At 33.9% G+C, this 13,469-nt stretch overlaps 2 protein-coding genes across 2 annotated transcripts; both read right to left on the bottom strand.

The window, feature by feature from the left end:
• LOC133815748 (uncharacterized) lies at nucleotides 1-1,164 on the bottom strand. Its single transcript, XM_062248553.1, has one exon. The coding sequence runs from the start codon at nucleotides 1,162-1,164 to the stop codon at nucleotides 1-3; it is 1,164 nt and encodes a 387-aa protein (XP_062104537.1).
• A 1,910-nt stretch (nucleotides 1,165-3,074) lies between these two features.
• Nucleotides 3,075-5,665, bottom strand: LOC133816813 (inorganic phosphate transporter 1-4-like). Its single transcript, XM_062249117.1, has 2 exons — nucleotides 5,104-5,665; nucleotides 3,075-4,348 (listed from the first exon to the last, which is right to left on the bottom strand). The coding sequence occupies exons 1-2, from the start codon at nucleotides 5,663-5,665 to the stop codon at nucleotides 3,321-3,323; spliced, it is 1,590 nt and encodes a 529-aa protein (XP_062105101.1). The 3' UTR covers nucleotides 3,075-3,320.
• Between the last annotated feature and the right edge of the window lie 7,804 nt (nucleotides 5,666-13,469).

Raw genomic sequence — 13,469 nt, 5'->3', positions numbered from 1 at the left:
CTAGTGAGCTCGAGAAATCCATCTCATGAGGCTGCTTAGTGTTTCAGTTTGGGCAGCCCAGCGCATCTTCTCTTTCACCTGTTGCAAACATCTCTTACTAAAGTGACAATCAAAGAAAAGGTGAGCTATACTTTCATCATGAACATCACATAACAGGCATACTGAGTTGTTCACCATCTGAAATCTCATTAATCTTTGCTTAGTTTTTAATCTGTCAAGCATGGCCATCCACAAAATGAAACTATGTTTCGGTATGTTGAGTCTACTCCATACTTCTGAGCACCATTGGGCACGTTTTGAGACTGCACAGAGTAAATGGTAACCATTTTTGATAGTATAGTCTTCTTGAATGAATCTAGAGATGTCAATAAGATGCTTAAATTTTTCTTTCACCTCCACTATTTTTTTCCAATACCAACTACTCTGTAAAGAGCCACAATGATCCCACCAATCTTCATTCTTAATATAGACATGATGTACCCATTTCACCCAAAGATTATCCTTTTTAGTAGCTACAGTCCATATGTATTTCCCGAGGGCTGCAATGTTCCATTTGAGTATGTTTCGAAAGCCAAGACCACCCTCTTTCTTTGGTCTGCAAACCTTCTCCCAAGCCACATTTCCAGCCCCCTCATAATCAGCCTGACATTTCCATAAAAAAGCACGACATATAGAGTTAATTCTTTTCAACACCTGCTTGGGAATAAGCATAATTTGAGACCAATATGAATGTATGGAAATCAGAACAGAATTAATTAAGATTATTCTTCCTGCATATGACAGATTTCGAGAGCTCCATGTCCTGATTCTCGCCACCATCTTTTCCAGTAAAAGTTCACAATCCTTTGCTAAAATCTTCTTCGCACAAATGGGTATCCCCAAGTACTTGAATGGCATCTGACTCCTACTAAATCCGGAAGCCTCAAGGACCCTTTGTATATCATATTCCGGCATACCACAACAATATACTGCCAATTTGGTTTCACTTGGGTGAAGACCTGATGTAGCTGTAAATAATTTCAAGCCTTGCAACATATAATATATAGACTTAAAGTCTCCATGGCAGAACAGAAGCACATCATCAGCAAAACTCAAGTGATTCAATTGTAAGCCCGCACATCGGTCATGAAAACGAAAGTCCTCTTTTTGTCCAATTTTCTTCATTATTCGTGACAAGTATTCCATTCCCAAGACAAATAAAAGTGGTGACAATGGATCCCCCTGTCGCAACCCTCTTTGAGCAGCAAAAAAACCATGAAGTACTCCATTAAACATTAGTGAAAATTTTGGACTGATTACACATTGCATTACTAGATGTATAAATTTCCTCGGAAATCTATAGGCTTCCAGCATTTCCTCCAAAAAAACCCCACTCCAATGTGTCATAAGCTTTCCGAAGATCAAGTTTGAGCATACAATTAGGCTTTGCATTCTTCCTTCCATAATGTCTGACTAGATCTTGACACACCATAATGTTATGAGCTATGAATCGTCCCTGAACAAAGCCTCCTTGATTTTGAGCAATCAAATCAGGTAGAATTAATCTCAGCCTCGAACAGATCATTTTAGTTGCTGCCTTATAAATCACGTTACAGCAAGCAATTGGTCTGTAATCACTCACACCACTCGGACATTTACTCTTAGGGTTAAGAGTAAGTATTGTAGAATTAAGCTCTTTCAAAATCTTACCCGAATGCAAGAAAGATAGAATGGCATCACTCACCTCTTTACCAACAATTTCCCAATTGTCCTGAAAAAAATAACTCGAAAAACCATCAGGTCCAGGTGCTTTACCTCCAGGAATTGAAAAGATAGCTTGTTTGACCTCATCAATTGTGTATTCAGCCATTAACATATTAGCTTGCTCTATAGAGACTAGAACCCCTTCTTCAACTACTCCTTTAATTACATGTCTTCGGTTTGCCATTTTAGAGCCCAACAGATTAGTGTAAAACTTCAAAAAAGCATTCGTTACCTTATCTGGCTGATCATGCCATATGCCATTCTCATCTGTGATTGAATAAATTCTGTTTTGCGCATTCCGTGCTCGAATACTTGCATGGAAAAAAGCTGAATTTTCATCACCATCTTTCAGCCAAGTCAATCGCGCCTTTTGGTGGAGGAAAGAGCAATATGCTTTGTGGGTAATTACAAACTGATCTCTTGCATTTTTCTCCTTCTGAATCAACTCACTGTTTAAAGGGTCCTGTTGAAGTTCCATTTGACAATCTGTTAAAGATTTCCTCTTTTGTAACTCTGCCACATGTATATCATTAAACACCTCTTTATTGAGCTCTTTGAGAACCAATTTAACTTGTTTCAGCTTTGAGAGCAACTTGTACATAGGTGTCCCATTATTACTTATGCTCCAGCTATGGATCAGTTTGTTTTTAAACTCAGGTGCACTCTTCAACATTCTGAAATACTTGAATGGCTTCTTCCCAAAATTGATCTCCTGATACACAGACAAGAGGGCTGGGCAGTGATCAAAAAGCTCTTCATTTAGAAAGTAATAATTAAATTAAAATAATTTAATATAGTTATTATCATTAAAATTAATTTACTTCTATTATAAATTTTATAATTAGATATTTTCAAAATTTTAATAATTATTAACTAATAATCATAAATTATAAAAAATGTGAAAAAAATCATAAAATAGAAAGTGCTTTGGGACAATTTTAAAATGTCAAATCACCTTATTGATGCTATCATTTATATAAATTTATAGATTGGGGATAATTTATGTATACATATATGTATTCAAATTCATAATTAATTAATTCTCAAAAACATTTTAACACTATACTCAAATTAATATGTCTGGTTCTTGTTTTGAACTTTATAGTTATTATTTGGAATAGTTTATATATAATATAAATATATATTTTTTAAATATATATAAATTTGATTAGTATATATGCTGTTTTTGTTGCTAATGAAGAATGTGGTGGTACTGGTAACTATTTCATTCATGTTATCAGTTGAGGTTTGATTTATTAGTAACTGGTAATAGAATCAAATTACATTTAAAAAATATGATCAATCATAGTGTAGTACTTGAAACACGTGAAATTTTATCATTACAATAAATATTAATTTACATTAATTGTATAAAAACAAAAATATCAATCACACTGAATATAAATGTCCTTTTGCAAAAGATTTGCAACAGTACATATATACATACAATATTAATTATATTATTATTATTATTGCATTACAAGTATTCAACAAAAAAATAAAAATAAAAAATGAACAAAACATAATAAAAATTCAACTTGGAAATTTCACAAACCAATCAAACAAGACCAATTCTTCTAGCTAGCATTTTGAGGAGTGGTCTCAGCCTCTCCTTCATTCTCACCGGTCAACTCCTCAAGTGATTTTCCCTTTGACTCAGGCACCAAAAATGTAAAAGCCATTCCAAGAAAGTTGATAACTCCAAGCATAATCAAAGAGTTTTTCACTCCAATACCAGGAGGGTAACCAGCATCGGTCTTCGAGGGATCCTTACTTTGGGCCGAGTACAAGAACCCGAAAGCCCCCACCATTGCTCCAGCTTTCCCGGCCGCAGCTGATATCCCATGACACGTGGACCTCAGCCGTGCCGGGAAAATCTCAGCCGGGACAACAAACGTCGTCGCATTTGGTCCGAAGTTGGCGAAAAAGAAAGTCAACGAGTACATAATCACGAACCCAATATGGTTATTTTTCTGAGTCCAGTGGTTGTAAGGAATGGCTAGGGCAAACATGAACACGGTCATGAAGAAGAAACCCATTAGTTGAATGGCGAATCGTCCCATACGATCGATAAATGCAACTGTAAACCAATAACCCGGGACAGTACTACACAAGGCGATTAGGGTTTGTGCTCTGGCGATTTTATAAACTTCTTCAATGGCGTTCATGGTGTTGGCTTTATGGATCCAACCAATGGCGCTGAAAATATCCTTTTGGAAAAGGTTTTGGCTGTAAAAGGCTATGTCTAATAAAAACCAAGTTGTTGTTGTTCCAACAAGGTGGAGACCATGCCTTTTGGCAAATTCCTTAGAGAAAAGTCCGAACGAGTTTTTACCTTCAGATAGTCTCTCTACCTTCTCGACATCGGCTTCGAGCTCGACTTGTAGCACCTTGGACATGTCTGCAGCAGCTTGTTTAGCGTCTTTGGCAACGAGTGCGGTGTATCGAGCGGTTTCAGGCATTTTCATACGCCAGTAGTAAGTGACGGCTGCTGGAAGAGCTCCAAACATGAGGATGATACGCCAAACATAATCGGCTTGATGAACCAACGAGCCCGCTCTGTCGACGAGGTACGATGGAGCATTATATTTTGCATTGAAAGCAGCTGTTGATCGATGAGTCAGTTTTCACATCAATTTACCATTATAGAAAGAAGTAAGAAAGTCTCTTGTAGAAATGACTTATGCGAGTATTGCTAAGGGGCACTAGTTGTATCATAAAGAAGTGATATATTGGTGCAATCCAATATCAGGTCTCATACATTTTAATTTAATAAATATTATTGCTAACCAACCATAATATGTCACGGTGTTAGATATCTTAATTAAGATGTCAAATAACAACACTATTTCTGTGTAAAATGATAGTCTTTTTAAGAAATACTTTCTTGAAATAGTGACAATGTATCAAATTTGACCTTATATACATATATGAGATTTTACCTTTTTAGATTATGTGTTTTGCCTAATTACATGTTTGGACCCTGTGTTTTGACAAATTATTTTTTGGACCATGTGTTTTGTAAAATTATTCAAATAGACCCCTAAATCTGATTTTGATGAACAAAAAATTGAGTATAACAACACAGTTCTTAGGTAGAATGACTATATTTTTATTCTAAGTTGTTAGTTTGATGAGTTATTTGTGATTTTAGTTCAAAAAACTTTGATCAAAATCGAGTTTAGGGATCTATTTGAACTATTTTAAAAAACACAGAATCCAAAAAATAAGTTATCAAGACATGAAGTTTAAACAAGTTATAAGACAAAATACAGAGCCTAAAAAATTATAAACCCTACATATATTAATATAAATTTATATTGTAATATTAATTTTGAAAACAAATATATATATACGTACTTGAGACAATCAAAGCAACGATCCCACCCCCAAGAATTCCAAACCCTTGCATGGCGAAAACGGCGGCGATGAAGGCACCACGTGTCTTCTTGTTGGCGTACTCAGACATGATGGTGGCGGAGAGAGGGTAGTCGCCGCCGATGCCGAAGCCGAGCCAGAATCGGAAGAAGCAAAGCGTGGCCATGACGGCCTTAGCGTCGTCGCTGAAGGACAGCCCTGAGGCGACGGAACAGACAACCATGACAAGTAGTGTTAGACCATACACTCTCTTCCGCCCCATCTTGTCCCCGAGCCACCCGAAGAAGAGCTGGCCGGTCAAGGTTCCAACGAAAGCGACGCCGTTTACGGCTGCCGCCACATTGGGAGGCAAGGTTCCTGGCTTGTCGGAGGCCAGATCGGTGTAGTAGATACGACCGAGTAGTTTTGTGACCAGAGAGATGCAGAAGAGATCGTAGGCGTCGGTGAAGAAACCCATTCCGGCGATGACGATTGCCGTGAAATGATAGAGTTGTGTCTTGGCCACATCGAGTGCGTTAAGCACTCCCATTTGTTCCCCTGCCATGGCTAAGTCTCAAGCTTCTTCAGTAGTTTTCTATACATTACACATATAATAACAATTTAAAGTTAAAAGTCTGAAAAGATAACACAAATTAATGACAGAATAAAATGGTGTCATGAATTTTAATTTTGCCATGGCAATATTTGAAAAAGGTATAATTACAATTGACTCATAATTTATTTCAGTGACAGAGAAACTTGAATTAAACTAAGTAGTTTTAAAGGCAAGGAATATAATAAGACACTGATTTAATTTTGTCAAAGAAAAAAGGAGATTACAAAAAATTGTTAATACAACATATTAGATGAATATATAAATTAATATATGTTATATAGAATAAGGAAAAAGAGAGGCAAATATATATTTACTGACCAATAATATATATAACTTGATCAATTCAGAATATATACATATATTTATATGGAGTAGCTTAAGAAGGACTAGCTATATATAAGAATGTGGAGAGAGATGTCTGAATTAAGAGAAGGGCATTGAACCACTATATATATATATATATATATATATATATATATGGATATGATGTATGAGGCAAATCATATATAATATAGCAGCATCTTAGTATATGCCAAAATTTTATTAGTCAATGTTTATTTTCACAAAAAGTGGACATCACACAGATTACATTACATAAATACAGCCCTTTATTTATTTTTTATTAAATATATATTCTCATTCCATCTCTCAGGTTTTTCTTCCTTATTATTTTATTATTATATTCTTATCAGATATATTTATATGGGAACACCCTTAATTTTAATTTTTATTTACTTCTAATTTATGTTCTATTTAGTATGTATAATAGTAGTTAATATTGAAATTATGTACCTCTCTCTCTATATATATATAGTACGACTATTTTTTACAATTTTGTGCACAATAATTATAAAGGTATAGTTATATTATTGGCACAATTTTGTGTATTCTTATATAATTTTAAAGAATGAATTATATTTCTTAACATACCATCTATATCAACATGTGTTAAGTATAAAATATAAGATGAATAATATATAAATATAAAAGACTACAATATATAATAAAAGAAAAAGAGGAAACTAATAAATAATAATATAGAAAGGTGGGAAAGAAGAAATTTTGTTATTTTTTTTTTTTTGTAATGGATAATTTTGAATTCAATAAAAATTTAAGAAGGCATGAAAATAAATATTTCAATTTTAAAATTTTCTAATAAAAAGAGTGTGCTGATAGAAACACCTTAATTATTAAATAAATCATTGAATGAGTCCTAATTAGTATAATAAAAAGGTAATTATCACTAATTAATTTTTTTTAAGAAAATAAATAGACAATTTATTTAAAAATTAATCTAATTTGGCATTGCTCAAATTCACGAGTGAAAATTGCACAAGTTATATAACATATGAGTGCACAGTAAGTAATAACTTAAATTTGGGTTCAAACCAAACAGCAAGTGCAAATTGAAGCTTGAGTGTGATTTTTCAATGCTAAAGTTTGGTTATATTAATAAATATTATTATGTATATTTTTGTGATTTAAACTTCCTGGACATGGCTGTTCGCTACAACTACAAAAAAAAGTTACTCTTTACTTAGTGATAATTTTGTTTTGTCACAACTTAGATTTTTTTGCGATAAAGTGTCACTTTTAATCCCAACTAAAAATTACTTGTGATTAAATAGTAATATTTAGATATAAGTTATTACTAATATAACTTTAGTCATAACTTATTATATATACATGATAAAATTTGTTGGTCAAAAAATAGATTTTAGTCACATACTTTTGAATAATAAATGATAATTTTTTACTCACAATTTTTAGGTTTAGTTACAACTTTTGTTGTGATGAAAAGTTTGACCTTTTGTAGTTAACTAATATTTTTATTATAGTAGGAAAGGAGTACGGGAAAAGTACAACTAATTAAGCTATTGTATAAATATATATAATTATACTTTAAGCCATCATAATCATAATTTAAATTGTTTATGTAGATAAAAAGTTTATAATTAATTAATTATCGATCAAATAACACATTTGTATTATATGCTTTAATATATATACATATATATATATATATTTATATTTGTAGAAAAGTAACGCAGGCCAATCATTAATCTTATTCTGAATTAATACTATTTATAGCTTAATCATGTTCATTAGTTGCTCATGATCAAGGATAACATTATTGACAAATTCTTCCACTCGATTTAATCAAAAAGGCATCTTATCTAGTAATCACAACTAGCATAAAAGATTTAGTCTTCCCACTTTAGGCAAATAATAATAATATTTAGTTTATTCAATTAGGTGAGAGTGACCACCTTTATGTATACATAAGGCGAGACTTCGGTGCAGCTAGGGCATGGTTCGTGCATTTAAATAATTTTATTTTAATATTTTTTACAACAATGTACATTGTTGTCATTTAAAGTATTCTTTAAATTTTTAAAAAATTTAAAATAATACACTATCATAAAAAAATATTAAAAAAAAATTTATTTAAATGCCCGAATCGTACGGTGCAGTAAAAAAATTGGCTGCAGTCTTACCATATATATATAGACATATATTTTTATAATATTGTGTTTTTAGAAAGGAAAGAAGTGGCGCATGATCTCATTAATTATTTTTTATTTGGTGGCAGAGCCTTCAAAGTTATACTCCTGTCAAAAGAAGTTGTAGTTATAATTGTTAATAATTTATTAATCCTTATTTATTATTAATTAGTTCTGTGTGTGATCATGTTATAGACACATAATAAATATATATAGTACATCTATAGGGTTTGGCCCTATTTAATTTTAATTAATCTTATGATAAGTTATCATAATACAACTGATTATGGTTTATACTTAATCATGATCACCAACTAATTATGTGAAGAAATTCGTACAAGTTGAAGTTGTAAGATATCCTTGCACGTAAACCCTCCTTATTATATCGAATATTCGATGAATATGCCTCATAATAATTATTCTTATTTCATCCGCCAAAATTAACTATATATATCAAAACAAATTATAATTATTTAATACATATATATATATATATTATACGTGTAATAATAACTTGTTTTGTCTAATTAACTCAGATATTATAACATGTAATGGGTTGAGAGTTATTATTATTATAATTACACTATGTTATATTTATTATAGATATATATATATATATATTATATATATATAATGAGAGATAACCCTGCATATGTACATTATTTACAAGTTGCAGGGTCGTATATATTGATCGTAAAAATATTTTTAATTGTAAGTCAAAAGTCAGCCAGTTGACATTGAGCAATGTCAACTAAAAACAAAGTTTAATTAGTTCTAATTAAACTCAACTGATGATACACTAATATTCACTATGATATGTATATCTTTATATGTATATATATATATTACTTTTTGTAATGCGTATACAATTCATCTTTGGCCAGGTGTTTTAAATTTCAAAGCCACTTGTTATATATACAATACATAAATATATATATGTTTATTTATATAACATGGTGGAACCACATATATATATATATATAATTGGAACTGAAACACTATATATATAATTAATGTAAAACTGTGTTTGTGCAGAGATAGGCTAATATTAACAGATATAATATAACAGCATCTTAGTATATACCCATTTTCATATCCTCATTAATCAGCTAGTTAATTTTGGTCAATGTTTTCACAAAGTCGATCGATTGGCATCACACAGATCATACATTACATATATATATATATATATATATATATATATACAGCCCTCTTTATTAGTATATAATAATATTTAAATCATATATTAAGATTGTCTTTTAATGACATTATGTAACAAAAAATTAAATTAAAAAAAAATATTTGAAAGTGAAAAAATTCTATTTTCAAAATTTAATGAATTCTAATTAAATTTTTTTAAAATAATAAATAAAAATAAAGTTATTAAATACTGTTTTATGTTTAATTATTAAATTTTTAATTAATTAAATAAATAAAATATTTTTTTAAGTGGTACCGAACAACACAACTATAACAAGAGATTGTTTATGGAATATATATATATTTACATAATAATAATTATCTAAGAAGATGATGCGGCCAAACTATTGATCGAGTATAGACAAAGACGGAATCACATGCATAGGAGAAAAAGTACATAACATTTAATGACTATATTTTTTTTGAAAAAAAATTAAAAAATTTATATATTTGCTCCTTTAAAATAGTTTTTTTTTTTACATTTTAACACCTTTGAGATAATGGTCTATAGCGAGCTAAGTATTATTTTTGAGTCGAGCTAAGTACATGTGTTTAGTGATATATAATAAAGATTATTATTAAGAATGAAAGAGGTGAAATAAAATGAAGATGAGGAAAAAGAGAAAAAAATAAGAGAGATAACATCAAGAAGAGATAATGAAAGGAAGAAAACACTACAACAATTAATGTTAGTTGCGGCATAGCTATTAGCGGCGGGTACAGTCCGTCGCTATTATACAGAATATTAGCGGCGGACTAGGGGGTCTGCCGCTAATTAGGTGTGATTATTTAAAAAATATATAATAATATGTATTAGCGGCGGACATCCCATTATTAGCGACGTGTAGTCTGCCGCTAATACAACAGATGAAAATGCCCGGGAAACAAACGGTTACTTTTTTAAGTGTTATTAGCGGCAAATAATCACTTTTTATTAGAGGTGGATATCCACCGCTAATAGTATTAGCGACGGAGTATCCGCCGCTAATACCATTATTAGCGACGGGCTATAGTAATAGCGGCGGGACCCCGCCGCTAATATATTTACGGTTTTAAATTTCGCAGCCCAATTTCCTTCTTCTCTTCCCTTCTCTCTGTCAAAACCCTTCTCCATTTTCTCCGTTTTTTCACTGTTGAGAAAAAAAACAACATTTCTTATCTACATTTCACTCTAATCTCTGTTCTCTCAGGCCGGCCACACCGCAGGGAGACCCTCCGCTAGTCGATCTCTCTTGCCTGCGCTCGCCAGTATTCTCTCGTCCAGCTCTGGTTCTGGTAACATTTGCTACACAATTTGGTATGAGAAATTTGAGTTTATGTGTTCTTGTGCTAGATTATATGTACAAACTGCTTTAGTACCTTTCGGAAACGGTGGAAATAAAACGCCCTATGTAACGACCCAAATCCGCTAATATGGCTTGAGGGCCTTGATTAGCGTGCCAGGAGGGCATGATGGGATTTATGTGTGATTTTAATGATTTAAATGCATGGCTATGATTTAAAGCATGTTATTTGGCTATTTGTTTAACTGAGATGCATGGCTATGTTTACTAGTATGCATGTAGGCCCGGATCGTGTTAGAAGGGCGTAATTGTAATTTTGGCCATGTTGGGCATAACTGTATTGATATGTGATAATTGTATTCTGTGAATTGCACCACGTGAGTGTGGTTTCATTATTGTGATGCACGTGCCGAGACGGTCCTAGAGAGCTAGTTAACTCAAGAGTCACAACGGGATTTCTGTACCCGGCTCGGGAGGAGCCTAGGGGTACCTCGGGAATTTTATGGTTAAGTTGAGATTTAGCGGGTAATGGTTATTGGAGATTTAGTAACCTGGGTAACCATTAGTTACTGCTGTGGGTAACAAGTTTTAAGGTAAAAAGTGATAGAATTGAAATGAAGTGTAAAGACTTAAGTGCCCTTTGAGGTTTAGCTAAGGATGATTAGTAGGAAAGGGTAAAATGGTCATTTGGCAAGGGTAATAGGCAATTCTCAGCTGGGTTTTAGTGGGTCACGGTTTGGGCATTTGGGTTATATGATGGCTTTGCTAAAAATAAAGAGAAGGAGAGTTAGGGCAATGGGAAGAAGAAGAAGAAGAGGAAATGGGCTGAAGTGGGAGCTTAGGAGGTGAATCAAGGGAGCTTGTTGGGTGGATTCTCCACTTGAGGAATGGATTTTATGAGCATTTAAGTTTGAATTCTTTTTTGAATTGTGAAATCTATAGCTTGAGTTAAGTTTTAATGTTTGAGTTTGAAGTTGCTGATTTTTGCAATCTAAGGGTGGATTGTTGGGTATGTTTGTGTTTTGAGCTTGAATCTAGTGTTTATGGGTTGTTAGATGGTTTATATGAGGTTTTGATTTGATTTTGGGGTTGAGGTATTTGTTTGGGGTGATTTGGAGAGGTTGAAGCTCGGGAAAAACGCATGGGAAAACCCAGAATTCTGGGTTCGCGTATGAGCGCCGCGGCCCTGTTCTTGGGCGCCGCGGCGCGAGGTTGCATCAGGAGAGGGGTAGGTCGCTGGGCGCCGCGGCCCTTGAGGGGAGTGCCGCGGCCCTAGGCCATTTTGGCAAGCAAAATTCTGATTTTTTTTAGGGCTTTTGCCCGGGGACTCGGGGGATGGTTCCGGTGTATTGTTTTAGGGAATTAGAGGTCCCGAGAGTGCGGGATTGGTCCCGGGAAGTGGTTTTGGGTTGGTTAGTATTAAAAAGTGTTTTATGTGTGTTGTGACTAGGCTATTGGAGAGGCTCGTCCTTGAGGACCGTGCTCGCGGCTTTAGTGCATCAGGAGGCTCGGAGTGCAGGTAAGAAAACTATAACACCCGTAGGATAGGGCGTGGGCCCATAGTGTGATTGCGGGGCACAACCCTATATTGCATGATGAGATGATTGCCGGGCATGGCCCTATATTGAATTACATGTTAGGGTGTAGACTTACATGTATTGATAATTGTATGAATGTTGTTTGATTTATGCTTTGTATGATTATAATGAAATGAACGGCAAAGGGCCGAGTGCGGCGTAGGTCGGGTACAGCAGCGGAGCCGGAAGTAACACCTAGCACATGGGATGCTTATGGTGAGGGTAGGACCCAGGAGATACGTGTGATATCCCTACGGTGAGGACCGAGACCCCAGGCTTCGGTAAGGCTTCGGGGGCGACATGGCCGTGTTTGCTTAGTCTAATGGTTGACTTGTTTGTATGTGGATTATCTGTTATGATAAACTGTATAAATTGCATATGTTATGTTCTGCATGAGTTTTCTTGCTGGGCTTCGGCTCACGGGTGCTCTGTGTTGCAGGTAAGGGCAATGACTGAGTCAACCAACCATGAGTACGGAGAGCGTGAAGCGCCGCGTACATGTTTGGCCTGCCTGACTGCTTTGGTTGGGGGTTTATTCGAAAATGGCTGTAATAATCTATGATTTTTATGATTTCTCAACTGTAACCTTATTTCATGATGTAATTAGTTTTCAAACCTTATTTTGGGATCCCAAATGTTTAATAATAGAAGTTTTAATGAAACGACGCATTTTCAAAGATTACAGCCTTAACTTTTAATTAGTCACACTTTTGTTTCAAAACCTCGGTTAGCGAGTTCATTGCACACTGTTTCGTCTTAAAAACTCACTTAGTAACGACTCTAAGGAAGTAGGGCGTTACAACTTGGTATCAGAGCGAGCCAAGGTTTATTGGTTCTGGAGATTGACCGAACATGTACGCTCGCTGTCAGTGACAAGCTCGACTCAGGGTTGGTTGGTATGAATGATTAATATGCTTGGATATATGTTTGAATGCCCTGTTTGCCTGCTTATTTATATGGAGCATGAGGAATGAAATGACATATGCATGATATGCTGTTGGGCTGGGCCCTTGATTATTGCATGTTGAGATTGATGCATGCTGAGTAATACTATTATGCATATGGATGAATATTGGCATAATGGTTTACATATTGAGTGTATGTGGTTAATTTTCTGGATTAAATTCATATGTTATACCTGTATATTGGCTTGTATGAAGCATGATGAGTATGGATATACTTAGTGATG

Source organism: Humulus lupulus, chromosome 2 (genome assembly GCF_963169125.1).
Source record: "Humulus lupulus chromosome 2, drHumLupu1.1, whole genome shotgun sequence".
Classification (NCBI taxonomy): domain Eukaryota; kingdom Viridiplantae; phylum Streptophyta; class Magnoliopsida; order Rosales; family Cannabaceae; genus Humulus; species Humulus lupulus.
Note: the sequence above shows the minus strand (reverse complement) of the source record. Positions and strands in the feature narration are given on the sequence as shown.

Bases quoted from the DNA above. Each gene is read 5' to 3' on its own strand.
- LOC133815748 (XM_062248553.1), bottom strand. From the start codon at position 1,164: ATGAAGAAAATTGGACAAAAAGAGGACTTTCGTTTTCATGACCGATGT.
- LOC133816813 (XM_062249117.1), bottom strand. From the start codon at position 5,665: ATGGCAGGGGAACAAATGGGAGTGCTTAACGCACTCGATGTGGCCAAG. The intron at 4,349-5,103 runs GTACGTATATAT...ATCGATCAACAG, and splicing joins CGTTGCTTTGATTGTCTCAA to CTGCTTTCAATGCAAAATAT.